A 27,492-nucleotide genomic window follows, 5' to 3' on the forward strand; every position below is an offset into this window, starting at 1 on the left:
GTGCATCAAGGGGAACAGACACAGAGGTAGATGTTTGAACACAGGGAATCAGATCCCAGGCAGTTGGTCCTGAGCTTCTGTGTTCTCTTTCCCAGTGAAAACTGCATGTATTTACATATACTGCAAATACTGCCTTGTTCTTCTCGAGTTCCCATGAGCATTGCGTGGCACTCACTCTCCTTGGTGAGGATTCTTTCTCCAACCCCAGGGAGAGCAGAGAGTGTGCCAGTGCATATTCCTGGTGATAAAACTGCTGTGTTTCTCCTGACTAGGCATCCTCATGGGTGAGCACTGCTGGAAGGACCTTGACCCTCCCTTATCTGCCTTTAGAAGTTCTCCTAATTGTAGTTCAGCACCAACTTGGTCCATTATGAACACCTTAGACTCTATAGTTTAGAACTTCTTTTAAACCTCAGATTTGCTTGGATGGCCTGGGTTGCTGCCTCAAGACTGGACTTTCTCATGCTTGCATAAAAAAGACAAGAGGTGGGACTTCCCTGATGGTCCAGTGGTAAAAATTCTGTCTTCCAATGTAGGAGATGTGGGTTTGATCCCTGGTTGGGGGACTAAGATCCCACATATGTGTGTGTGTGTGTGTGTGTGTGTGTGTGTGTGCGCTCAGTCATGTCTGACTCTTTGCAACTCCAAGTAGCCCACCAGGCTCCTCTGTCCATGGAATTTTCCAGGCAAGAATACTGGAGTGGGTTGCCATTTCCTCCTTCAGTGGATCTTCCTGACTCAGGGATCAAACCCAGGTCTCCTGCATTGAAGGCAGATTCCTTACCTGCTGAGCCACCAGGGAAGCCCCTTTAACCTTTCTAGTTGCATGTATTTATTATATTCAGTAAATGGAACTTGAGTGTAATTAACAAACTTGCCAGGTAGCGCTAGTGGTAAAGAATCCACCTGTCAATGCAGGAGATATAAGAGACATGGGTTTGATCCCTGGGTCAGGAAGATCCCTTGGAGTGGGGCATGGAAACCCACTCCATTATTCTTGCCTGGAGAATCCCATAGAAAGTGAAGCCTGGTGGGCTGCAGTCCACGGGATTGCAAAGAGTCGGACATGACTGAGCAACTCAGCACGCACATATGCAGGCTTGCACGGGGACTTCGTTTTTGTGATCAGGGTAAGGATGGTTTGGGGACTAACTCACTCTATCTTTCTTCTCTTAGATTGTGGTTTTGAACTTGCTTCCCAGAGCTAACTTCAGCATGCTCAAACGGAAGCAGAGCTCCAGGGTGGAGGCCCAGCCGGTTACCGACTTTGGTCCCGATGAATCTCTGTCAGACAACGCAGACATCCTCTGGATTAACAAGCCAGTAAGTTTCTTTTTAAAAAAAGAATAGAGAGGCACATGCTGATATGAAGCTGCTTTGATTCATTTAATTCAGAAGCTCCTGTCCCTGTGATTTGAAACGTTTGAGCTGCAGTAGAATGTGGGTGAGTCTTGGAGTCTGGGAGATGAAAACGATTCTGATGACACAATGAGATGCCGTGTGAGTTACTCACAGAGGAGGCATCAGAGGTGGCTCCCCGACCTGCCTTCTGTGCAAGTCCTCCTCGGAGTCACAGAATGTGGAGTTAATGCCACTTCTCTGGCCGACCTGAAGCTGGAGACCGAGATGAGGGATCTCTTCACTTATCCTCACCACGCAGGAGTCCAAGGAGACAATCAGATGTTAGGAATTAAAGGTCTCCTTTTGAGTTGCAAGTAAAGGTTAATGAGATAGTGGGTAGTGTCTGTGAAGAACTTGTCACCTTCTCCGCCTAATTAAGCTGATGAGAACTTGAGGTGAAGCCCAGCTACACCTAGTATCATTGCACACGAGGAGATAGTCTAGCAGCCAGAGCTGGGGCTGAAGGCATTGTTGCAGAACTGGGAAGCTCAGTTTCCAACAGCAGTCCTGTTGTTCAGTCGCTCAGTCGTGTCTGACTCTTTGTGACCCCATGGACTGCAGCACGCCAGGCTTCCCTTCACCATCTTCCGGAGTTTGCTCAAACTCATGTCCATCGAGTTGGTGATGCCATCCAACCATTTCATCCTCTATCACCCACCCCCTTCTCCTCCTGCCCTCAGTCTTTCCAGCATCAGGGTCTTTACCAGTGAGTCAGATCTTCACATCAGGTGGCCAAAGCATTGGAGCTTCAGCTTCAGCATCAGTCCCTCCAGTGAATATTCAGGGTTGATTTCCTTTAGGATGGACTGGTTTGATCTCCCACACAGGATCCACTCTCTTATCAAACTCAACAGCAGGAGCTGAAATCAGGAAATGAACTGCCACTCTTGAGCTGCTTGTCTTTCCCTTGACCTTGACCGTAATAAAGATGATCAGCCTCGGTCCCCTCTGTCCTCTCCCTTCTTATCTGTTCTCCAGACCACTTCTCAGCTGCTTACATTTCTTTTCCACATTTCTGTGTCTGTTCACATCGCCCTCTGCTTAACAATCATCGAAACATCCCTATTACCTACACTGAAAATTTTAAACAGTAGTTTGTATCACATGCAAGGCCCTTTATACTGTGGCTGTAACTTGTGCAGCAGCTACCCTTTCTGCATCTGCACACTGCCCACTAATCGGTGGCTTCCTGCTCCTCCGAGGTGTCCAGCCAGTTCGCATTGTTTCCTTTGTCCTGAGATGCTTTCCCAGCGACGGGCTACCCGGGTGGCTCAGTGGTAAAGAATCCACCTGCAGTGCAAGAGTCCCAGGTGATGCAGGTGTGATCCCTGGGTTGGGAAGTTCCCCTGGAGGAGGCCATGGCAACCCACTCCAGTATTCTTGCCTGGAGAATCCCATGGACAGAGGAGCCTGCCGGGCTAGAGTCCATAGGGTTGCAAAGAGTCGGATACAACTGAAGCGATTTAGCACTCACAAACAGACGAGTCCAGTCCTCCTTACCCGTGTCACCCCCGCCCCCATCCACTCTGAAAGTCTCCTGCTTTGACCCTCCCGAACCACCCATGAAATGAACCTCTTCTCTTTCCACTTATCGTACTTTATATGTTCAGTTCAGTTCAGTCGCTCAGTCGTGTCCAACTCTTTGAAACCCCATGAATTGCAGCACGCCAGGCCTCCCTGTCCATCACCATCTCCCGGAGTTCACTCAGACTCATGTCCATCGAGTCGGTGATGCCATCCAGCCATCTCATCCTCTGCTGTCCCCTTTTCCTCCTGCCCCCAATCCCTCCCAGCTTTTCCAATGAGTCAACTCTTCGCCTGAGGTGGCCAAAGTACTGGAGTTTCAGCTTTAGCATAATTCCTTCCAAAGAATACCCAGGGCTGATCTCCTTTAGAATGGACTGGTTGGATCTCCTTGCAGTCCAAGGGACTCTCAAGAGTCTTCTCCAATGTAGATGTAAGTAAAAAATTATTTCTGTATAAATATATATGTAATGCATCTTAGACTGAAATAGGCATAATATCACTCATTAGTGATGAGTTAGAACTGTGCTGTTTCCATTGGTGTGTCTTCAGAGCCCAGTGTAATTTCCAACACATAATAGGTCTTTCCCATTCATGTTTAGGGAATTTTGAACGAAATAGAAAATAAAGCAGTCATTTTTTTCTTAGCATCCACCAGTACAGAGCTTTCTGAGACCTTCTGAAGAAGGTAGTTTTACAGATGTAGGCTCAGAAGACTAACTAGAATGATTAATGCTTAATGATAATTCATTCTGTAAATTCATGATGGTTTTGTGGGAGAACTCATCTTTTGAGGCTCTTTTGTGTAATTAGATCCTTTGTATTGGAGGCCCAGATGGGTCTAAATTTACACGTGGTGTTTATTGAAGTGCTTCTTAATTGGCATGAAAAGTACATCAACTTTTAAAGTTAATCATCAGTGATTTATATGGTATGGAAATCAGTGGCATTACGTCTTCATGGAAATATTACAACTGTCAGGTTACTATTATAACCCACTCACCAGCCTACAGGTGTCTGAGTCTCCTCAAAGATCTCACAGCCTTTTCTGTTTTTCATCTCAGGTGGTTGTTCACTTGTATGGCTTCAGAAACCATCGACCATGAAACTGTAACAGCTTTTTTTTTCCACAGAGAGTATATTAAAGGATTAATATGACTGCATATATTATGTGTGTGTATATATATATAGGCTATTCAATAGATAACACATTGAAATTATGTTTAGGAATTGTGTACTGATTTGTTAGTAATATTAATTGTGTGGGTTTAACATGCAAATGCATTAATATTTTTTATCCTAGCTATTAGTTTTCATAAGAAGATATTATATGGATGATTTATGTCCTACGCTTATACACATGTATACACACACGGAAGCATCTTTAACTTTCTAATCCCTTCTTTGTGTTCGGATTAAGGAAAGACCTCAGACAGCAAGTCCACTGCCAGCATTGCACAAAAATGTGTTTTTTGGCATTTTTGGGAGAGATATCTGGGCTAAATTTATATGAAACATGTTCTCAAAAATAAAAAGGTTCATTTATTATTAACTTTTGAAAATATAGGATGAGAGCAGATTTTAAAATATATTTTCATACACACATGTTAGCATGAGATAATAGAATGAAAGCCCCACATACAGGAAGTGTTATATATCAGTTAACTTTAAGAAGTATCTGGAGTCTGCTGGATGAGCCCGTGTGCTAGATTCCAGGGAAGATAGAATAAATATGGCCTCAGAGTCCAGGTGCTCACAGTACATAAAAAGTATGAAAGTAATAGCATATCGGTTTTCTACGTATTTTCATTGAATGAGGCTCTATTGTGTCCTTATGTCCCAGTAAGTATCAGGGGCTTTGGGGTTGTGTGACCTGGTTCACATTGAGGTGAGGTTTTTTTAATGCAGGACCACAGACAAGCTCCTTAACCTTGCTGAGTCTTAGTGCTTCCATGTGGAAATTAGGCTGCTTTGAGAATTAAATGATGTAAAATATATTGAAAATATTTAGCACATTATCAGTATTTAATATGTTAGTTTTGTTCTTCCTTTTCTCCCTAACCCAAGTGTTAGTTGCTTAGTCATGTCCAACTCTTTGCAACCTCATGGACTATAGCCTGCCAGGCTCCTCTGTCCATGGAATTCTCCAGGCAAGAATACTGGAGTGGGTAGCCGTTCCCTTCTCTAAGGGATCTTCCCAACCCAGGGATTGAACCCAGGTCTTCCGCACTGCAAGCATTTCTTTACCATCTGAGCCCCCAGAGAAGGCCCCCTTTTCTCCCTAGTGGTGAAATGTTGGGTTGGCCAAGAAGTTTGTTCAGAGTTTTCTATAAGATGTTACAGAACACCCAAATGAACTTCTTGGCCAGCCCAGTATTTCCAACTCAGTATTACGTTTTCCAAATAGTGTGGTTCGTAACACAGGTTTCAGGTGTTTCATGGCATCGGATAGTAACTCTGGGCCATCTCCACAGTGGGTTCACTCTCTGCTGCGCATCTGTGCCATCATCAGCGTCATCTCAGTCTGTATGAACACGCCCATGACCTTCGAACACTACCCTCCTCTGCAGTATGTGACCTTTACCCTGGACACTCTGTTGATGTTTCTCTACACAGCAGAGATGATCGCCAAAATGCACATCCGGGGGATTGTCAAGGTGAGTGTTTCCGTGTTATTTAAGCTCAAAACCAAAGCACACTGAATTCATTTAATGTTTTCATGTTAATTTCAGTCAAATAAAACATCTCTTTATTTTATCAGTATTTGATATGTTAAATATTAATATAATAAAATACTGATATTGAAGTCCTTTTGCTACTGCTGTTAAGTCGCTTCAGTCGTGTCTGACTCTGTGCGACCCCAGAGAGGACAGACAGCCCTCCAGGCTCCCCCCTCCCTGGGATTCTCCAGGCAAGAACACTGGAGTGGGTTGCCATTTCCTTCTCCATGAAGTCCTTTTAAGAGGGTATAATTCCAGATATTGGTGAAAACATGATACATTTAAGAGTATTATAAAAGTGAAGTCAATCGTATAAGGCATAAAGTCTTGGAATATCTGAGAAGCAGCTACGTGGCCCCACCTCCAGCTTCCTGAAGGCCGGAGGAGGGTCTTTCATGCCGCCTACAGGGTGATCATGCCACTTAACCCAAGGAGGCACCTGTTGATTTATGGAATGCAGAATAAGCATTATGTGATAAATTTGCCAGGCAATGATAATCAGGAGGATCTCATTTGCCTGAGGCATACTAAAAATGTAAAGAGGTAAAAAGAGAGACTTGAAATGGAAAGGAATTCCAAGACTGTAAGACAAAAATGTGTAGCATGAAATTGGTGCCATTGAGAGACAATAAAGAAAGAAAAGAAAAGATAAAAGAAAAAAAAATAAGAAAAGGAGGGAAATTTCTATCCTGGGGTATCTCTTCCTCTTGTGACACTAACCTTTATAGAGGTTAAATGGAAATCCCAAATGAACTTTTTGGCCAGCCCAATAATCTCATCTCAGTATTATAGATGATGCTGTCTCTGAAGTATTTTGATGGTTTAGTTGCTAAGTCATGTCTGACTCTTGTGACCCCGTGGAGTGTCCATGGGATTCTCCAGGCAAGAATACTGGAGTGTGTTGCTGTTTCCACCTCCAAAAAGTATTTTAAACTGTGCTATTTAGAGAGACAGTAGTATAATAAAACAGCAGAATGTGTATTAGTGTTTGACAAATGAAAGTTTTGACTCAAATTAGGATTTGAGTCTTTTCATTTACTGGCTGCATAAACATCTCAAGGGAAGTAATTGTGATGGAGAAGAGCCTTATTTTGTATAACATTTTTGAGAATTTAATGAGCCGATGCTTAAGATGTATTTATTGGGTCAACTTCATTGCTTCTTTTTACACATAATACGTTGTATGCTGTCTTTAAAAGAGAGGAATCACAATCAATGCATTACTCTCTTCATTTTTAACTTTTTAAAACATTTTATTAAGGACATTTTAAAATTTACATGAAAGTAGAGATTATAGTTGGAACGAATACCTATAACTCAACATCAGTGGTTATCAATACTTGTCCAGTTCTATTTCTTTTTAAGACAACTCTGAGAAATCAGATTATTTTAGAAACAACTTACGCATTGCCAGCTGATAAAATCTTCTTTCTAAATATTGCATTGGGCACAGGTAGCAATAATTTCTTACTGTAGGCCAATACACAATCCATATTCATGATGCCCCACTTGTCACAAGTATTTTCTTCTAGAGTTAGCTTCTTTGAGTCATGACTCAAAAAAGCTGCACAAGGTGTATGTTTTGGGGTTTGAAGTCGAATATTTTATCACGTTAAGGGATTAAACATAAATTTCAACTTCTGAGAGTTGTATCATGAACAGCTTTTACATTTTGTTGAAGGATTATTTTTCCCCTGGACTCATAATAGTGTGGCTTTCCTAGTAATCAAATCATCCTTACATTCCCAGAAAACACCTGGCTGGGTCATAACACAGTTTTGTTCTGTTTTAATGTACTATTTCATTCTATTTGTTATTACTTTTCTTATTTAAATTTTGTTTAATCTCTATCAGGCTTGATATTAGCTATTCAGTGAATATATATGCTGTGTATATGTATTTCTGTGCTCTAAAATAATCTGAGTAATCTTGAAACTGTTTTAGCTTGAAACTTTTGGTAGAAATCTCCTGTGAAACCATTTGATCCTAGTACCTTTTTGATGGGACTCCCTTTCTTTAAACTGGTTTGTTTAGACTTGCTTGGTCTTTACTTGATGAAATAAATTTTTTTAAAGAAATTGTCCACTATTAAGTTTAACTTATTAATAGTGAATGTTTACAATGTACTGATTTCCAACTAAAATATTTGTACAGCTTTTTTCAAAAGTGAAAATTTGTGAAGAAAAGTGTAACCTGATGCTTAAAATAGAACATGATTTACACATATACTTTATTTGGGTCGACAGACTCAAATCCCATGTCCCTGGAAAGGCTAATCTTCAGAGAGAAAATAGGGAAGAGAAGGTAGTGATGCACTTAACACTTACCAGTTGTTAAGGAGATAAAGAATGCCAGCACCAGATTTAGCCCCCAAGAGCTGTGGAGCCATATGCACACCCTACCTTTTGCAGGATTTGTGGACAATGGCAGTGTTTCCATTGCACACATGCAGATACACAATAGTGGTTCTTCTAGTTACACCGTGACTGGGGCAAGTATTTTTGCAAACGTGCATAGTGAACATTTGTATGGTGAGAACTCAGATAGTGAGAGATCAGTATTTTGTGGAAAATGCTGTAATAGTGGTCTGAAAAAATTATAGGGGGAAGGGGGCACCAAAAAAATAGTGACAAAATCTGTTTGGGGCTGCCCAGAAAAGTCTTGAAGAAAGAGAATGTTGAGGTCTTATCTTGAAGGATAAGGAGGTGTGGGCTATGGCAGGGGTCATGGGGAGGGAAGTAAAGGATTTCATGGAAAGAATAAAGCAATGTTCTGAGACACACGGCCTTGGAACAGACTGGAACCTTAGGGTGCTCTGCGTAGTCATAGTCAGGAGTAGCAGATGGTATGCCCAGGGAACAGCTGGGGAGGACCCTTGGAAGGAAGACCAGCTGCATCTCGGAGGACCTTGCAGCCTTGTGAGGAGCTCAGTCTTCCTTCTGTGGTCAGTTAAGAGGCATGGGGGATCGGAATATGAGTGACATAGTTTGATTTGTATTTGAGAAGTTCACGGTGGAGATCACACGCTCCATGCACTGCAGGAGAGAGAAATTGAAGCACAGAGTCCTTCCGGCAAAAAATGTCCTTCGAAAGTTTCATTAGAGGCATGTATCTGCTTGAAGGATTTCACATCTTTTATAACATTTCCCAAGCTTGACTATATCTGCCAATTAATTTTCACTCCCTGATCATTTGTTTCTAATTGCCTCTCCCACGAATTCCTGTTCTGAGAAGCACTGTAGCTCAACCAAATTCCTATGGGCAAAAATAAAGCATTGGGGTGATATATGTTTGTGTTTTTGTGAAACATTCCATGTAGTGCAGACTGTGAAGTCTTCAGACAATTCTCAGTTGTCTATTTTTCATCTGGCAACAGACCTGGCTAAAAAGTAGCATGCGTCCTCTGAGCATTGTTGAAGTAATAAATAATAATGCTAAGACACAGTGACAGATGGGTCCTGGGAATGCAGAACAATAAATCATGTGCTTATGAAACTACACCCATGCATATTGTTTTGTGACTGCAAACTATATCCCTGTGAATGTCTTCAGGTAAATGTGTTTGTTTTCTCTGCTTGTTAAATCCTTGCATAGCAATTTAAGTTCCTCTCTTATACAGTATAATTGATTGGCAGCCTCCAAGTGTTTACCTTTATAAAGATTGATAGACAGCTCTTGAATAACTCATCTCCTCAGGCACCAGCCTGCTGATTTCTGCCCATAACTCAAGCACTCTCTCCTCTTCATTTCTTGTTGATGCAACAAGCAAATTAAAAACCTTTCTTCCATATTGGGAGACATTACAGTTTCTCAAGTACCAATGGGCCTTCATGTGTGTTAGGTTCTGTTTCCATATTTTGGAAGCAGGGGGGAGGGACAGTTTATTATTTGCAAGTATTATAACTTGAACATGAATACAGTAGGATTTTAAAAGGATCTGGACATACTGATACATTGAATCGTAGCACCGTTTAACCAGTTATGGTGAAGAGTCTTTGAAAATACAAACTGAAAAAGAGACAATGAGTTAAACGTATCAGACGCAAAGTGCAACATGAGATGATGTTACTGAACCAAACTTGGGTCTGTTCACCTTCGCCCAGTAAAGCCAATCTACTGACACGGGGATGTGGTCAAGGCAAGTACAGTGTTTATTTCAGAGCCCAGCAAGGAGTATGGGCAGCTAATGCTAAAAGGACCTAAACTCCCAGAAGGGTTTCAGGGAAGGGATTTTAAAGGCCAGATGAGGAAAAGGTCAAGGAGTGCATGACCAGCTCATGGAGCTGGTGGTGTGGTAACTACCTTCTGATTCCAGCTAGTCTGGGTCTAGGTGCTGGTTTTCAGCATGCTGTTAACGTCTTCCACCTTGTGGGATTTTAGTAACTGCATAACAACTCGAGGATATGGCTCAGAATTTTATCTACAGCCCAGGAAGAGGAATTACAGCTCCTTGACTTTGTTTTATGGTTCAGCTATTATTTGGCCTTATTAATCTGTTTTTCTATGTTTCCATATTTTCTCACTTTCCTGATTGAGTTTGCTCTTTAGAACTCCAGGAAGGCCTAGGAGGCTAGAGCTTTTGTACAAACAAAATGTGGGGGACGCAGCAGGGTCCCACTTATCTTCAGTTATACTTCAAAGTGCCAGGATTCAGAGCCTGTGTTCTGTTCATGAAAAGGTATTTTGTCCTTACGGAGCCTTAGTGAGTATTGATAATGATTGATATGATTTCAATTTCAATTCAGTCATATTTGCAATCTCATTATAATGCAAAAATTATATAAACCTTGTGCCGCTGTGCTTAGTCATGTCTGACTGTTTGTGACCCCGTGGACTGTAGCCCCTCAGGCTCCTCTATCCATGGAATTCTCCAGGCAATGCTATTTCCTCCTCCAGGGGATCTTCTCCATCCAGGGACTGAACCTCTGTGTCTTGCATCTCCTGTATTGGCACTCGAATTCTTTACCACGGTGCCACCTGGGAAGCCCATATTAAACTTTGACCCAATTCCTATTTGCATGGCATGTCAGCTTTGCTGATTCAAACTACACTAATCTGAGAAATACGCAAAAATTATCTCATAATTTCATCTGTGATCTTTCATGATTATTCGGGAAAAGAGTCTTAACTTTAAGGTAGTACCTTTCAATGTACTACATCTTCCTCTTTTTGCTACAAAGAAGCATTCCTTTAAAGGGACAGTAGTAGTGGCTTCAGTGAACGGATGGATGCACGGATGCATTCATGAAGCATCAGCATTGACTTCTTACTGTCTGCATTGTAATCTACAGAGGCTCAAAAGACATGGTTCATATGCTTATCTCATTCATTTAATATCATGGTGCACGGTAGTGGGAATACCGCTTGAAATTGTCTCAAGTTTCAAGATACTATTAATCTTCAGAGCAAACTCAAACATTGACAGTGGAATGGAAGATAGACCTTTTTTAAAAAATACAGCACTGGAGAATATGTTTAGAGAAGATTTAAGTAGGAAACCCAAACTACAGGAACTAAAATATAAGTTAATTAAACAGCTAGATGGGAGTTACAAAGGACTATTCTGTCTGTTACACGGTATGAACCTTATTTATATACAAGAGCTGAGTTGCTGCTGGTTGCATGATATATGAGCAAAAGCACTGATTAGAGTGGGCTGTGGTCAGACCAAAGTCTGGAGGAAAAAACTGGCATAGACTGCAGGGAATTTTTCAGGAAGACAGAACAGCATGAAGGACAATGAATGCTAAAGGGCAAAAGGTTAAAAAAAAAGAGATGGGAAAAATCTGAGTGTTATTGGCCTTTGTATCTCGGATCACTATTACACAGCTCAAAGGTTTTTATAAATATTGAAGGACTCCTGGAAACTGAAACCAAAAAATACTATGTAAAACTTCTGCTCGGTGGATTATTCCATGTTTTATACCAGGCAAGTTAAAAGAAGCTAGTTTTAATTGACCATTCCATGCAATCTAGAGTGTGGTGGTCTTGTTGGGACAGGCAGATACCACTCTGAATTGCTGGAACATCCACCACAGAGAACATTCCAGATAATTCAACTCAAATGACTTCATAATTCAGAAATAGCTTTCTGTATTATACAGTAGAACTTTTTTTGCTAAACCACTTTTCATGAGGTCATTAGAAATTAGAATGTGCTTGCATTGTTGCTGTTCAGTCGCTAAGTCATGTTGGAGTCTCTGTGACCTCATGGGCTGCAGCACTCCAGGCTTCCCTGTCCTTCACTGTCTCCCAGAGTTTGCTCAAATACATGTCCATTGAGTCAGTTGTGTGTTTGCATGCTTTTGTTTTATTTGGAATCCAACTGGAACTTCTAAAATGACTTAAAATAATCCATCCTTTGATAGAGTTCAAAATATACTCTTAAGTCAGCTTTTCAACATCAATTTCCTTAACCTATAAATCTATATAGTAAATAAAATTCAGCCAACTCTGTTCCTGATGACTTTACATTGTAAATTTGTGAGGCTCATATTTTTCAAATTTGACTTTATTAACACCAACTGAGTGATTTTTGTTAATGCTAGAATTTTCACCTTTTAAAAAAGTTAGCTTTGAAAGATCTATTTTAAAAATGTAACACATGACCATTAGTCAAAAGGCATATGTATGGATATTCTGGGAAAAATTATGTCTCTTTTCCACCTTTGGCTCCTTGCCACTCTGTTCCCCTCCCTGGGAAATACCATTATTTATCCTCATTTTTTATATTTTAAATAACCCTCAATATAATGAGACGCTCTCAACTTGTATCTAATTGAATATAATTTGTTACTAAGGCAAATTATGAACAACAGGAGGTTAACTGTAGTGATACTACGTGAAACATTTTTAAATTTTAAAACAGGAAAAAAATAATACTATTTGGGAAAAATCTTCTATAAACTTATTTGAGTGCTTGTGTACCCAATAATCTGTAATTATTAATATTCTCTTTCTTGGCTAGCATTTATGTTTAATCGTTCCTATTTTAAAATAGTTCTCTGCTGAGCCTCATAAAATTTCTGTGTTCATTTTGGAATTATTTTACATTTTTAAAACAATCACAATTATGCCTAGTTCTTAAAATAAAGATCAAGTGATATTTTTCACTTTTTTGCTCAGCATATAAGTAAAGAACATATTTGTTTAATAAAAGTTGATTTGAAAATATATACTTTAATTTTTCTGTATGCATGCATACATGCTAAATTGCTTCAGTTGTGTCCATTTTGTTGCAACTCTATGGACCATAGCCCGCCAGGCTCCTCTGTCCTGGGATTCTCCAGGCAAGAATACTGGAGTGGATTGCAATGCCCTCCTCCAGGAGATCTTCCTAAGTCAGGAATCGAACCTGTATCTTTTATGTCTCCTGCATTAGGAGATGGGTTCTTTACCACTAGCGCCACCTGGGAAGCCCATTTTTCTGATAACACTTATCGAAATAGAAAATGTGTGCATATTACATTTTTTAAAAAGTAACTGAGAATATAAGTTACATAAGGGCAGGTGTTGTTTTATTCACTTCTGTATCACTAGTGCCTGAATGCCGCCTAGAGCATAGAAATGTTCTATTTACCGAGTGAATGAATTAACAGATTTGTTCAATATATCAAAAAAAACTTAAGGGAAATTTAAAAGTGCAGCTTAAACATTTGTATTTTATTATCTTTTAGGATGGTAGTCAAAATTAGACTCATTTTATATTGGTTATATTGTCTATATTTAGTTTTACAATGAATTAATATTTTAAGTTGTGCAGTGTACAAAACAAATTTAATGCTTATGGTAGAAGATTCCTCATGGGATATTGAAGACAGCTATATTATCCCTTAATTATTTGCTCTATACTTAACATGCACATATGTGAATACATAACCTGTAGCATTTTATGATATAGTTTTTATCTTCTTAAGATATGATCATATGATGATCATAACGCTAATTTAATAGGTCATTGTCCTGTTAGTCACCCAAACCCCAAATTTGCTTTTATAACTCTTTTGTGGATCTTGAATACACACCAAGTCTGGTTGATTTTTGTGCCAGTGGTAAAATTATTTGTGCATTCATTTGAGAACTAGCATTGTTTTCTCTTAACTCTCCACAGGATTAATTTTCCCACCACTTTATTATAAATTAGTTGGCCTTATGTATAGTATTAACTGGGTATGTACATAGCTGTATATCTACACAAGATGTGTATGTGTAGTTGGTGTGTATGGGTGTGTGTGTGTTTCACTTGGCATTACATCCTCATGTAAAGTACATGCTTCAGTTCAGTTCAGTTCAGTCGCTCAGTCGTATCTGACTCTTTGCAACCCCATGAATTGCAGCACGCCAGGCCTCCCTGTCCATCACCAACTCCCAGAGTTCACTCAGACTCACGTCCATCAAGTCAGTGATGCCATCCAGCCATCTCATCCTCTGTCGTCCCCTTCTCCTGCTGCCCCCAATCCCTCCCAGCATCAGAGTCTTTTCCAATGAGTCAACTTTCGAATGAGGTGGCCAAAGTACTGGAGTTTCAGCTTTAGCATCATTCCTTCCAAAGAAATCCCAGGGCCGATCTCCTTCAGAATGGACTGGTTGGATCTCCTTGCAGTCCAAGGGACTCTCAAGAGTCTTCTCCAACACCACACTTCAAAAGCATCAATTCTTCGGTGCTCAGCCTTCTTCACAGTCCAACTCTCACATCCATACATGACCACAGGAAAAACCATAGCCTTGACTAGACAGACTTTTGTTGGCAAAGTAATGTCTCTGCTTTTGAATATGCTATCTAGGTTGGTCATAACTTTCCTTCCAAGGACTAAGCATTTTTTAATTTCATGGCTGCAGTCAGCATCTGCAGTGATTTTGGAGCCCCAAAAAATAAAGTAAATGCTTACCCAGTGCTAACTAAGCTGGGCTTAAACTTCATATCTGAGTCATATAACTTTCATTAAGTGAATTATCATTCATTAGCTTTATATTTGCAAACAAAAAATTATTTCTGGAAACCTCTGAAGGAAACTTTCTGACAATCTCTTTGTTATTCCTGGCACAAGGTTCTCAGAATTACGTTATTTTCCTAAATATCCTGCAACATATTTTACCATTTTATTGAAAGTCTTGGTCTTCTGTTCCTATTTTTATTTTCTAAACAGATTCACTCAGAGCTGGTAACCATGTGACTGGATTCAGAACTGAGTTTCACAGATTGCTACAGAACTAGTGACTTAATTGCCTGTACTCTTGCTTGGAAAATCCCATGGATGGAGGAGCCTGGTGGGCTGCAGTCCATGGGGTCGTTAAGAATTGGACATGACTGAGTGACTTCACTTTCACTTTTCACTTTCATGCATTGGAGAAGGAAATGGCAACCCATTCCAGTGTTCTTGCCTGGAGAATCCCAGGGATGGGGGCGCCTGGTGGGCTGCCGTCTATGGGGTCGCACAGAGTCGGACACGACTGAAGCGACTTAGCAGCAGCAGCAGCAGCAGCAGCAGTGACTTAATTGTGCAGTCCTGAGCGAGCTATTGAAGTCTTTCTTTAGTTAAAGGTTTCCAATTTCAACCTCATAAGGTGTACTGTTTTGTTATTTGAAAGGAAAGTTTTTTCCTAAAAGTCCCATTTTATAAAAATAATGCATTCCAGTGTCAGAATAGACTCACTGTTAAAAAAGGAAAGTAGCATGCCTTCTTTATCTTTCTTTTATATTTATAATCCCAGTTAAAGTCAATATATGTTTATTTCGAAAATGAAGGCACATTTCTTCATCTTCACCTCTTATTCAGTTCAAGGTGAATTACTGGTTAATTCTCTGCTGATGATGGTTGTTCCCAGAGATTCAAAGTCCTTCATTGACCACTGTATCCTTTTGGTTCTTATAGGAAGAGTTGGTTTAAGAACCAGAGCTGCTCATTAAGTAGGATGACCTCCAGCTTCTTATGTGGTTGAATCTATGTGGCTAAGAGCAAAAATAGTGATGTTTTCTCTTTGCATGAATTTAAAATTTTACATGCACAGTTTTGCAGTTACTTGTGTTTTAGAAATTATTTTCCTCATATATAATGTCATTTAAAATGCTGGAAGACTTTCCTTTTGAAAGTCTGTTCAGTTATGATACAAAAATTGTAGATAGCTTATATTAAATTAACACTTGATTATTCCCTTCACAGATTTTTTTGGAAATTATTCATTTTGTCTGATAACGCCATGTGAAATTTATTTTTAGGGGGATAGTTCCTACGTGAAAGATCGCTGGTGTGTTTTTGATGGATTTATGGTCTTTTGCCTTTGGGTTTCATTGGTGTTACAGGTAATTAAATACTTTTAACTTACAAGGGTATATTTTCCAAAATGGGCATTATTTTTCATTGAAAATCTAAATTGATATATTAAAGAATATATATATATATATATATATAATGTGATTGGGTAATTGTCTAGAAACACTTTTAATGTTTATTAATTTTTAAAAGCCTGACATTTTAATCATCATCAGTCAGATGTTTGAATTATTTTTCAATCAGAAATAAAAATCAGTACCATACAAGATTATTTCTCATTAAACAGACATTAGAAATATATTCATTGAAATAAAGGGAAAGAACATGGAGTGAGGTTTCTGTATTTGTAGAATAAAAATTTGTATTTAAAAATCAAAAGTCCAGTCTTTTAAATGACTAAATTCTCACTAAAAATAGCTAAAATAATATAAATACATTGGGATATATATTGATTAGCATAAATAGTGTATTGCAAATGGAAAATTCCTTACTTTGAGAAATAGGGAACATATATTTAAAAGGCCTGAAGGAGAGATTTTATTAAAAACAGTATAATTCATTCCCAGGCACTCATTCAGGCTTGATTTTGTATTTAATTCAACTGAACTTATTATATTCTTCATTTAAAAAATTCAGAATAAAATAAATTCATCATCCAGCCCAGAAACTCATCATGGTTCATATTGATAAGCTGTTCTTATTTTTATAAAGCTCACGTCTCTAACAATTAATTTCATCCTGCATATTAAATGTGTTCTTTTCCATTTAGTAACTATTGTATGATTGAAAAACATTTTCTAATTATCCTCTTGCCTCTGCTGGTAAATGGAATTCTTTTTCATAATATTTTTATTAACTCTTTCTCCATTAATCTATGTTCTAGATACTCGAAAAATTCCACCAAAGACTGTTAGTAGTGAGGAAAACTTGGCATACTTACTCTATTTTTGTAATAAAAACTGTGCCTTGATGAATCATTCAGGAAATGAACAAGATTAATGACACTTTGATTCATTCATGTATTTGTTTCTCTTAAGAGAGCTATAGCTTCAAAATATACTCCAAAGAAAGTTTTTTTGGGGGGATGATAATGGGGTTCATGTATGACGCCGTGTGATGCTGTCTGTGTGAATCTTCACTACAAGCCATGCTATGACGCTGTGTGACACTGTTTTTGCCATGTGCTTTGCTATGTAATGCTGTTTGTATATGTCCTGACTACACGCAATGCTGAGCGAAAGTCTGAGTTGTCTGTTCACCTCTGAATTTGCAGGTGTTTGAAATCGCTGACATAGTTGATCAGATGTCTCCTTGGGGCATGTTGCGGATCCCACGGCCACTAATTATGATCCGGGCATTCCGGATTTATTTCCGATTTGAGCTACCAAGGACCAGAATTACAAATATTTTAAAGTAAGCACTGCTTTTACATAAATTAAGGGGAAATGTTTATAACATCTTTTGGTAAGCTTTACCTACTTTATTTTTTCCTCCTAGGCGATCAGGAGAACAAATATGGAGTGTTTCCATTTTCCTCCTTTTCTTTCTGCTTCTTTATGGCATTTTAGGAGTTCAAATGTTTGGGACATTTACCTATCACTGTGTAGTAAATGACACAAAACCAGGGTAAGTTTATCTACTAACTGTATTTTAACCTAGTGATTTACAAGGATGTTTCTGCAGTTTTCATGTGAAAAACCTGTATTTCAGTTGTTTTAAAAGTATTTGTGTGCTCTCCATGGTCTGTGTTACAACTGAGCGACTAATACACGCACATACATACAAAGCCTTTATTTGTAAAAGCCCAATTTGGTAATACTCCAGGCCTCCATCAACAGGTAAATGGATTAACAAGTATATCTATACGATGACTATGAAAATGTTAATTGCTCAGTCATGTCCAACTCTTTGCAACCCCATGGACTGTGCCCCACAAGGCTCCTCTGTCCATGGAATTCTCCAGGCAAGAGTATCGAAATGGGTAGTCATTCCCTTTCCCAGGGGATCTTCCTGATCCAGAAATCAAACACAGGTCTCCTATGTTGCAGGCAGATTCTTTACTGTCTGAGCCACTAGGGAAGCCCACTTATAGTAACTACTGTTTGGCAGTAAAAAGTATGAGATATTGATATTCACAATATCTTGGGTGAATCTCAAGATAATTATGTTGAGTGAAGAACCTAGATGAAAAAGTACATATTCTCTGATTTCATGTGTGTAAAATTCTAGAAAATGCAGATTTATCTATGACAATGAAAGGAAATCATTGCTTGCCTGGGCATAAGGGCTGGGGCAGGAATGAGAGATGATGAAAGGGCCCTAGAAAACCCTGGGGATTGGTCAATATGTTCATTATGTTGATTGTGGTTCTGTGAAGAACATCACGATTTCTCAGGCTGTTCTTTTTAACATGTGCAGTTTATTGTATGTCAAATTTGTTATTGTTGTAGTTACTGCAACTATTTAGAAATGTTACAGCGTGAAGTAGAAATCTGATTTTCTTCATGTAGTTGGGCGCTTATCCCCACACTACTTATTGTGTGTAATCACTCACAGTACTTATTCCTGCCTTTCTCATTTACTAGTTCCTGTCTATATTTGGATCTGTAGCTATGGTCTCTTTTATGCTTGATTGACCTATCTAATGATCCCCTCAGTATCACACTCTGGACCCATTTAAATACTAATGTGTCTGTATGCCTGAGGTCACCTTTCCCGACCCCAGCCTCACAAGGGCTCAGGACTCTGTTTTCTACTTCTTATAGGCATGGAAACCCAAGCTCTTGGCTCCTGAGTCCTTAGTCCTCGTTGATACCATCGTTTAATCAACTCCTGTGTTTCTCTTGTTCTAGTTTTTGCTTTCCTCTTACATGTTGCCATTTTGGAATCTCTGTTTTCTTTCTTACAAGCCCAGGTGTGTGTGTGTGCTCAGTCGCTCTACTGAAGTCATGGTTAATGATATATTTAGATGGATAAAAACATTATGTCAGGTTGTCAAAGAAGCAGAAATGAAGAAAAGGACAGAGGAAGAAAAGCAAGCTGCTAAATTAAAGCAACAAAGGAGAAATGGTTAAAAAAAATAGACAAGCCACGTTAAAAGTGGAGAAAAGCAAGGAATTAGTACAAACCCAGGATAGGAAAGTTGAAGGAAGTGGTGAGGAATGCTTGACTTGTGTGGGTGAGCGAAGAGATGCACAGAGGGAAACCTGTAGGTAGGCTTCTTTTTAAGTGCATGTGGGCTGCAGAATGTGTCTAGATTGTTCCATGAATGAATATGAAGGTAGAAAAAGATATCGTGTGGGCAGGAGACAATAGAGAAGTGAGGGGAAGGAAAGCTTCTGGGTGAGGAAGCGGCTGTTTGCTAACAGCGGTGAATTCAGGAGCCTGGTTTAAGGTCCCATTTTTGTTCAAGTTGAAAGGTAAGGCTTCTCAAACGTGTTAACCCAACTAGGAGATTAGGCATCATACTGCAAACTTAACTTTGATTCAGAGAATAGACTACAAATAGGGAAGATGGGTGAGAGTATTATCTGAACTCACGGCCCCTGAATCATTCAGTAAGTCCTCTCAGCCAGCTCCACACTGTACTCAGGACTCAGAGACAAATGTCTGAAAAAAAAAAAAATTAAAAAACCTCTCATATGCTGACTCTTAGCTCCAGCTCATTACATTATCCTTAAAAAAAAAAAGAGTGTACTGTGAAAAATCTCATATGTGTTGGCAGACTTTTCAGCTACTCGAGACATAACAGTGATGGGGTGATGTCTGCATTTTTCTCTTTCTGGGATTTGTATTATCAAATCTGTGCAGTCGCATAGTGCACACACCCATGCATTTTGCCTTCTCTTTCCGTGATTCTTCACTTACTGTTTGAGAAGAAGATATGTAACTGGCCACACAGTTTTATGAGCAGTGTTACTCATAAAAACAGTTTCCAGAAGTTGGATGACTTATTTCAAGGACCAACCATTTATGCCATTTTTTTCTTTTGTATTTTCAGTTCAGTATTAATTGAGTTTTAAAAGTCTCACTCTCAAGAAGAAAATTTGTCCATACCATTTTACCATCTCCAGCCGACATTTAATTTGCTTTATTTTTAGAGACTCAAAGCATATCCAGAGTCAGAATGAAACACATACAAATCCCAATTGAAAAGAATTTTCCAACTTTTTGTATCCTTTTGTTGCCTCTTAACTAGGAATTTCTCATAAACATCTCTGAGTCACAGACACTAAGCTCTACGGTATGATGCTCTGCTTCCAGAGATCACGGTTGCCAGGTGCTGTCACGACCTCATTTCTCTTCGGCGTTGTCTTTTAACAATTGTTCCAATCTCTGCTTAATTGATTTGCACACATGGTAGCCAAATAAGAGGACAGCTTTCAGGCAGAGATATGTCTGTTCAGAGACCTGTATGTCCTGGGTTTCAAGGCTGACCTCTGGAATTGATTATGTTAATCTGTGAAGCAGACAGGGCAAATAAAGCAGGGACTCAGTCAGCACCTAAAGTTTTGCTTTTGAATGGACCCAGTTTCTTGTAAAGCAGATAGATGAGCATCTCAGCTGTGTCCTTTATAGCAGGGGTCCTCAACCTCCTGGATCTAATGCCTGATGATCTGACGCAGAGCTGATGCAGTAATAATATAAATAAAGTGGACACGATAAAGGTAATGCGCTTGAATCATCCCCAAACTATGCCCCCCACCCCCCGGTCCATGGGAAAATTATCCTCCACAAAACTGGTCCCTGGTGCTGGAACGGTTGAGTACCGCTTCATTTATAGCATTACTAGTAAAGCTTTAGCTTCTTCTCCAGTAATGAATGGTGACCTAAGGCAGTTACGGAACAAATAATGGGATTTGACTAAGCAAGACAGTTAAAGAGAGTTGAGAAGACCAGTGGCCTGTGGCAGAAACAGGTATTGCAAACTGCCAAATGTGATGGCAGAAATCCCCCTGAAGGTAAAAGAGGAACATGTAAGAAGGAGCGGCTAGGTGGAATAGAACAGATGAAGATTTTCCTGACACCTTATTATCATTCCTGAGAAAGGAGAGAAATTTATTCATGGCTTGGTATCAAATAATGACATCTCATCCCCAAGAATGAGATACTTAGAAAAGGTAAGGAAATGTAAATGTTAAGCATATAAAAGTTTACTGTGCAGAGAGCAAGATTCAACCAGGAGCTCAGGTTAATGTTTGTAATGACTGAACCATCTGCTTTGAGACCAGAAGCTGGGGGACCACACATCACGGGCACCCTGGACTGTTCTGGTTCTTCCCTGCTGCTGCAGAGTAATTATGGATTACTTCCTTTGGGACTTAAGGAGAATCTCAGTTATGGACAGTTCATTTCATGGTTCCCCCATCCAGTGGGCTTTCCTGGTGGCTCAGACTGTAAAGAATCTGTCTTCAATGCAGGAAACCTGGGTTTGATCCTTGGGTTGGGAAGATGCCCCTGGAGAAGGGAATGGCAGCCCAATCCAGTATTTTTGCCTAGAGAATTCCATGGGCAGAGGAGCCTGACAGGGCTACAGCCCATGGGGTCACAAAGAGTTGAACACAACTGAGTGACTCAAACACATCCATTCTATTGGATACTTTTGGTCTTCCCTGGTGGCTCAGATGGTAAAGCATCTGCCCACAATGTGGGAGACCCAGGTTTGGTCCCTGGTTTGGGAAGATCCCCTGGAAAAGGAAATGGCAACCCACTCCAGTATTCTTGCCTGGAGAATCGCATGGGCAGAGGAGCCTGGCAGGCTACAGTCCATGGGGTCAAAAAGAGTTGGACACGACTGAGCGACTTCACTTTCATTTTCGATCCAGTGGCAGCTTTTAGGACTTGGTGGTATTTTATAAAATATCACTAAGACCAGAGATGATATAAAGTTGGATTTGGGGGTAGTTTTCTATACTAGCCCAAATAAAATTTAAGTATTCCTTTTGGAGTACTTAGAAAATAAGTGAATGGTTGTTTTATCAACTCTGTTCACAAAACAATGAGATTTTTTAAAAATGGAAAGGTCAGGAGAATTAAAGATAGAAAATGGTGAAACTTAAGAATATTAATTTTTAATTTCCATGGACTTTATAAAGAGAGAATTTTGTACAATATGTAATATCATAAGTGCCTCAGGTTCATGCAAAGGACTGTGAAGTCTTCTTGACTTATATTTAAACATTTTTTGAAAAGATGAGGAAAGACTACTCTGTTTAACTTATAGGATTCATGCTGAGGTATCTGCCAAGTGGGAGGTATAAGAACAAGTTGGGATATTGGAAATATTTTCTTTGTAATGTTTAAGAAATAAAAGTACTCTGATGATATATGTACAATAGATTTCTAACTAAATTAATAGCAATGGTTATGGAGCACCTATTATATTGCAGATATTTTGCTTATGTAACTGGTTTTTTAGAACAAATCTTACATCTGCTGCCAATACAGGAGATGTAAGAGATGCGGGTTCTATCCCTGGGTCGGGGAGATCTCCTCAAGGAGGGCATGGCTACCCACTCCAGTATTCTTGCCTGGAGAATCCCATGGACAGAGGAACCTCGTGGGCTACAGTCCATGGGGATCACAAGAGTTGAACAGGAATGAAGTGACTGAAGCAACTTAGCACCCATCTATGCAAGAATTTGAAAGAAAGGGAATTAACCGACATGTGTGTTTAAGGTCGTATCTTTCTGACACTACCAAGTGGGGTGATCTCCACAGTTAGAGCCTTTTCCTTGGGGCTTGCTTGTGGGTGTCCAAAGGACCAGCTTAAAATGTGGCAGTGATTTAAACATTCCCTGAGATGTGTAAATTCTCTCGGTTGCCACTAATGAAGAGCAGAATCCTGAAGGAATAAGCATAGAGTTTTGTTCTGACTGAGACACAACTGAACCAGGCATGGTGTGTGTGTGGTATGTTTGTGTGTGAGTAAAATTGTGTATGTGTTTATAGGAATTTGTGTATATGCTCGTGCGTGTGCCTGGTGGCCTCAAGCAGCTAAAGGATCATGTAGTTAGGCATCAGACTTTAGAGAAAACATGCTATATAAGGGGCAGGAAGCAGCAAAATGAATTTAAGAAGATATTGAAGAAAAGAAATGTGACCCAACACATCTGTCTCAATGTGGCTGTAAGCAGAGGAGACTGAGACAGTCCTCAGGCTGGTCCCCATTTAGAAACATTGATGTAGTGGGAAATGACTATACTAAAATCAAGGGTTTATAAGACTTGTGAATTCTCTAGGCTAAACTTGGGCCCCCTATATGAGCCCTGTCACTTGTCTCAGATAGCAGCTACTTGGGGCTCATTTTAAGGCCAGCCCACAATGGAATTCCATATTCACCATTCCAGTGGTTATCTGTATTCACTACCAAGAAAAGCATTGCATATCTAAATCCTTCACATCAACTTAAATTCCAGTTTATCCTCCAAAAAGATGAAAAGGAGTTATATCACCAGTCATCTAAAATAACCTCATATTATTTCCAGAGCTAAATCACTGCATAACCTCTGTCCTTCCAGGGTGATACCTTTAGTTCCTTCAGTCATGCCTTGCTTATCTGGTTTTCTGTCTAAGCTGCGCATCTGACAACACAGAAGGCTGAGTGTCATTTCTGAGGCTCACATACAGTACTTTTGTACCATATGGAAAATGACTGTCATCATTAGCTGTTGCTTAGAAGCAGAGAAGTAACATTTGTGGCCACAGTAGGAGAAGGATTTGTGAATAACACAGAATCCCCAGACAAGTTTACATGCCTTGCAAATCTGCAGGAAAACTCCTTCCTTTACTTTTCTGGGTCTTGGTCTTTTATGACAAAAACCATCGTGGCAATAATGCTCTTATAAAGAGCTTTGTGTGGGCTTAGAGAACTTGTGGTTACTGGAGAAGGATGCACGGAACGGATATTAGGGAGTTTGGGATGGGTATATGCACACTGCTATCAACATATTTTAAATGGATAATCAACAATGTCCTACTGTATAGCACAGGAAACTGTTTAATGTCATGCAGCAGCCTGGATGGGAGGGGAGTTTGGGGGAGAATGGACACATGTATATGCGTGACTGAACCCCTTTGCTGTCCACCTGAAACCATTACAACATTGTTAATTGGCTCTACTTCCACTATAAAATAAAAAGTTTAAAAATAACATAAAAGAGCTTCTGTGTGGGTGAATCTCATGTCATTTGAGGATGTTCAATATGGCCTTAATGTGATGAATACCATTCATGAATCAGGCATCTTAAATCTGTGTCCACATACAGCAAGTATTAATGAAGAGTGATTACATTATGCATTGTAATCAACACACTTGTTGAAAATGTCAAATCCTTTTTTGTGTTGTTTGCAGAAATGTAACCTGGAACAGTTTAGCCATCCCAGATACACACTGCTCCCCAGAACTGGAAGAAGGCTACCAGTGCCCCCCAGGATTTAAATGCATGGACCTGGAAGATCTGGGACTTAGCAGGCAAGAGCTGGGCTACAGTGGCTTTAACGAGATAGGTCTGTCTTTCTGATTAAACACCTTTTCTGTTTCTGTTTTACAATGTTTATGAAATGGAGACAATAGTTACATAATTAATAGTTTATGTTCAGACTGTATAGGATTTAAGAAACGCAATTGCAAATTTTAATATATTCTACCCTCCAGTCTATAACATACAGCCTGTTTCCATATAGATATGCAACAATATCTATATAGAGTTAAATATCTCTTCAATTATTAATTATAGGATTTAAAAATATTTGTTGATCACAGTTCAGGGTTCTTGGCTCAAAGAACCCCTTGAATCAACAGGACTTGGTTCCCGTCCACATTTAACTAGTAGGCAAGGTAAGTCTTAAATAATTGGAATACTAGACATTGATGGCAGAAGGCAATGGCACCCCACTCCAGTACTCTTGCCTGGAAAATCCCATGGATGGAGGAGCCTGGAAGGCTGCAGTCCATGGGGTTGCTGAGGGTCAGACACGACTGAACGACTTCACTTTCACTTTTCACTTTCATGCATTGGAGAAGGACATGGCAACCCACTCCAGTGTTCTTGCCTGGAGAATCCCAGGGACGGGGGAGCCTGGTGGGCTGCCGTCTATGGGGTCGCACAGAGTCAGACACAACTGAAGCGACTTAGCAGCAGCAGACATTGATGGGTACGTGAGAGCTGAAAAGGAATTCTGGGAACAGAAGACAGCTGATGAAGTACTTAGTGAATGCGCATCAGCTATGTAATGGAAGTACGAGGAATGCTTGCATGCGAGTACAATGTGCTCAAATGTGTGCATTTATTCGTGGCTTGTGCTGTTAAGTCCTGACATGTGCCATCACACGCAGACTTGGCATCTGGCATTCAGTTGGTATCATTGCATTTGTTACAATTCCATGCATGTTGTGCATATTTCTTTATTGAAACAAAAAACCATGGAATTCTAAACACATATGTTATGCTCTGAAAATTTGTCCTAGTCGGTTTAGGCAACCACAGCAAAATATCATAGACTGGGTGGCATAGACAACAGAAACGTACTTCTCCCCATTCTGAAGGCTGTAAGTCTGGATCAGGGTGCAGCATGGTCAGCTTTGATGAGGCCCCTTTCCTTGGCTTGCAGTCTTCTCTCTGTGTCCTTATGTGAGGGGTTGAGTGGGGGCAGAGAAAGAGATGGGGAGAGAGAGGGAGAGAAAGTCCTCTGCTCTCTTCTTATAAGGGCACTAATCCCATCATGGGAACCCCACCCCTCATGACCTGGTCTAAACCACATCACCCTCTGGAGTCCCCACCTCCTAATACCATCACATTGGGAATTAGGGCTTGAATATATGAATGGCAGGGGCTGAGTAGACTCAGACATTCAGTCCATGGCACAACTGTTGGAGTCATTTGAAAATGAATTACTTTTATTTTAAAGTTTCAAGGCCCAGGTACACTTAAAAACGTTCTGGACTCTTACCCAGGACATAAGAGGAAAATCTTTTGGTGTGTAACAGGGTGGTGGTTGCACTCTTTTGGAAGCCAAATCTAGGTATTTTTAATCCATCCTGTGGTGTGGTTTCATTTCCCAATGGACCAGCTGTACAATGGGGATTGCATCACCCAAAAAGAGAACAGCATCTCTGTCCACCCTGGAGGGTAACTGCTTCAAACACAGCCTGTCCACCTTCACACATCAGGAACAGTGGCTGATGAATCCAATTCCTACCCTATGGCTTCAGTCATCACAGCTCCTACAGAGTGTTATGCAGGATGGCATAATGAACTCTGGGATGACTGTTTGAATTTCAGAAAGGACATGTGAAGCTCTTGCATTGATTGAGGAATACTTTCCAGATATATGAATTAAACCCACAAGGCTTCAGCCTTTGGAGAGAATGTAATACTTGAACTTGGGCTGAAAAAACCAAATAGTTGATATTTCTAAAGGGTGAATTTTGCAAACAGCACATAAATTTTTACTCTTATATTTTAGTACAGCTACATAGTAAATTTCCAGCATAATGGTTAGATGGATACTCTTCATTTGGCCAATGATGTAGTTTTCTAATTCACAAAAATTTAGAAGGCAATAGATGTGAAACGTTCTAATTTTCCGTCCTCTCTTATCTGGTTTTGGAACCGATCTTACATCCTTCCCCCTGTCTCAGAAGTGCAAACACTTTTATGGATTATGCCAGTGACTTTCAGGCATGAGTAGGAAACCACAGGTGTGGTTTGGGAGATGAGATATACAGATTTAGTAAGCTGCTCTGAGCAAGCTCCAGAAGTCCTAACAACTGAGGCAGGACTGGAATGCATGACTGGTTAGATCCTGTTGCTCTTTCTTTTAGGGGCTGAGTTTGCCCATGTCTGGAATGGAGAGCAGCCAGCATTCAAGGTTAGGCTGCCCTTGAAGGGCAGTGGAACCGAAGGAGGCAGTGGAAACCTCCAGGCCTTTAAAATAATGTTGCTAAATCAAATCTCACCCTGATCATTTTAAATGCAGCAGTTGTGTTTATACTCCAATTGCTGCATTATATTCAACTAGATCCATCTTTCTTCACTGTTACTTACAGGGCTTCAACTAATGTAGAGGAACAATACCTCTTTGAGCCAGAAAGTCGACTTCTAAAATGTGTGGACTTAAGAAGTTCATTTCTAGGAAAGAATCACCCTTGGGCGTAATCAGTTCAGTTCAGTTCAGTCGCTCAGTCGTGTCCGACTCTTTGCGACCCCATGAATCGCAGTATGCCAGGCCTCCCTGTCCATCACCAACTCCTGGAGCTCACTCAGACTCACGTCCATCGAGTCAGTGATGCCATCCAGCCATCTCATCCTCTGTCGTCCCCTTCTTCTCCTGCCTCTAATCCTTCCCAGCATTAGGGTCTCTTCCAATTAGTCAGCTCTTTGCATGAGGTAGCCAAAGTATTGGAGTTTCAGCTTTAGCATCAGTCCTTCCATGAACACCCAGGACTGGTTTCCTTTAGGATGGACTGGTTGGATCTCCTTGCAGTCCAAGGGACTCTCAAGAGTCTTCTCCAACACTACAGTTCAAAAGCATCAATTCTTTGGCGCTCAGCTTTCTTCACAGTCCAACTCTCA

General features: G+C 40.1%; 1 protein-coding gene across 6 annotated transcripts in view; it reads left to right on the top strand.

The window, feature by feature from the left end:
• NALCN (sodium leak channel, non-selective) overlaps positions 1 to 27,492 on the top strand; it is a 303,051-nt gene that overhangs the window by 19,985 nt on the left and 255,574 nt on the right. For 4 of the 6 annotated variants that reach the window (XM_045162542.1, XM_045162541.1, XM_045162543.1 and 1 more), the window contains exons 2-7: positions 1,177 to 1,323; positions 5,400 to 5,582; positions 15,862 to 15,945; positions 17,190 to 17,329; positions 17,414 to 17,542; positions 24,270 to 24,424. In XM_045162542.1, coding sequence (XP_045018477.1) covers positions 1,216 to 1,323; positions 5,400 to 5,582; positions 15,862 to 15,945; positions 17,190 to 17,329; positions 17,414 to 17,542; positions 24,270 to 24,424 — 799 coding nt within the window. In that variant the 5' untranslated portion in view covers positions 1,177 to 1,215. Of the gene's footprint in view, positions 1 to 1,176; positions 1,324 to 5,399; positions 5,583 to 15,861; positions 15,946 to 17,189; positions 17,330 to 17,413; positions 17,543 to 24,269; positions 24,425 to 27,492 lie in introns of those variants that run through there. The other 2 variants (XM_045162544.1, XM_045162545.1) reach the window with 2 other exon arrangements.

Source organism: Bubalus bubalis, chromosome 13 (assembly GCF_019923935.1).
Source record: "Bubalus bubalis isolate 160015118507 breed Murrah chromosome 13, NDDB_SH_1, whole genome shotgun sequence".
NCBI lineage: Eukaryota > Metazoa > Chordata > Mammalia > Artiodactyla > Bovidae > Bubalus > Bubalus bubalis.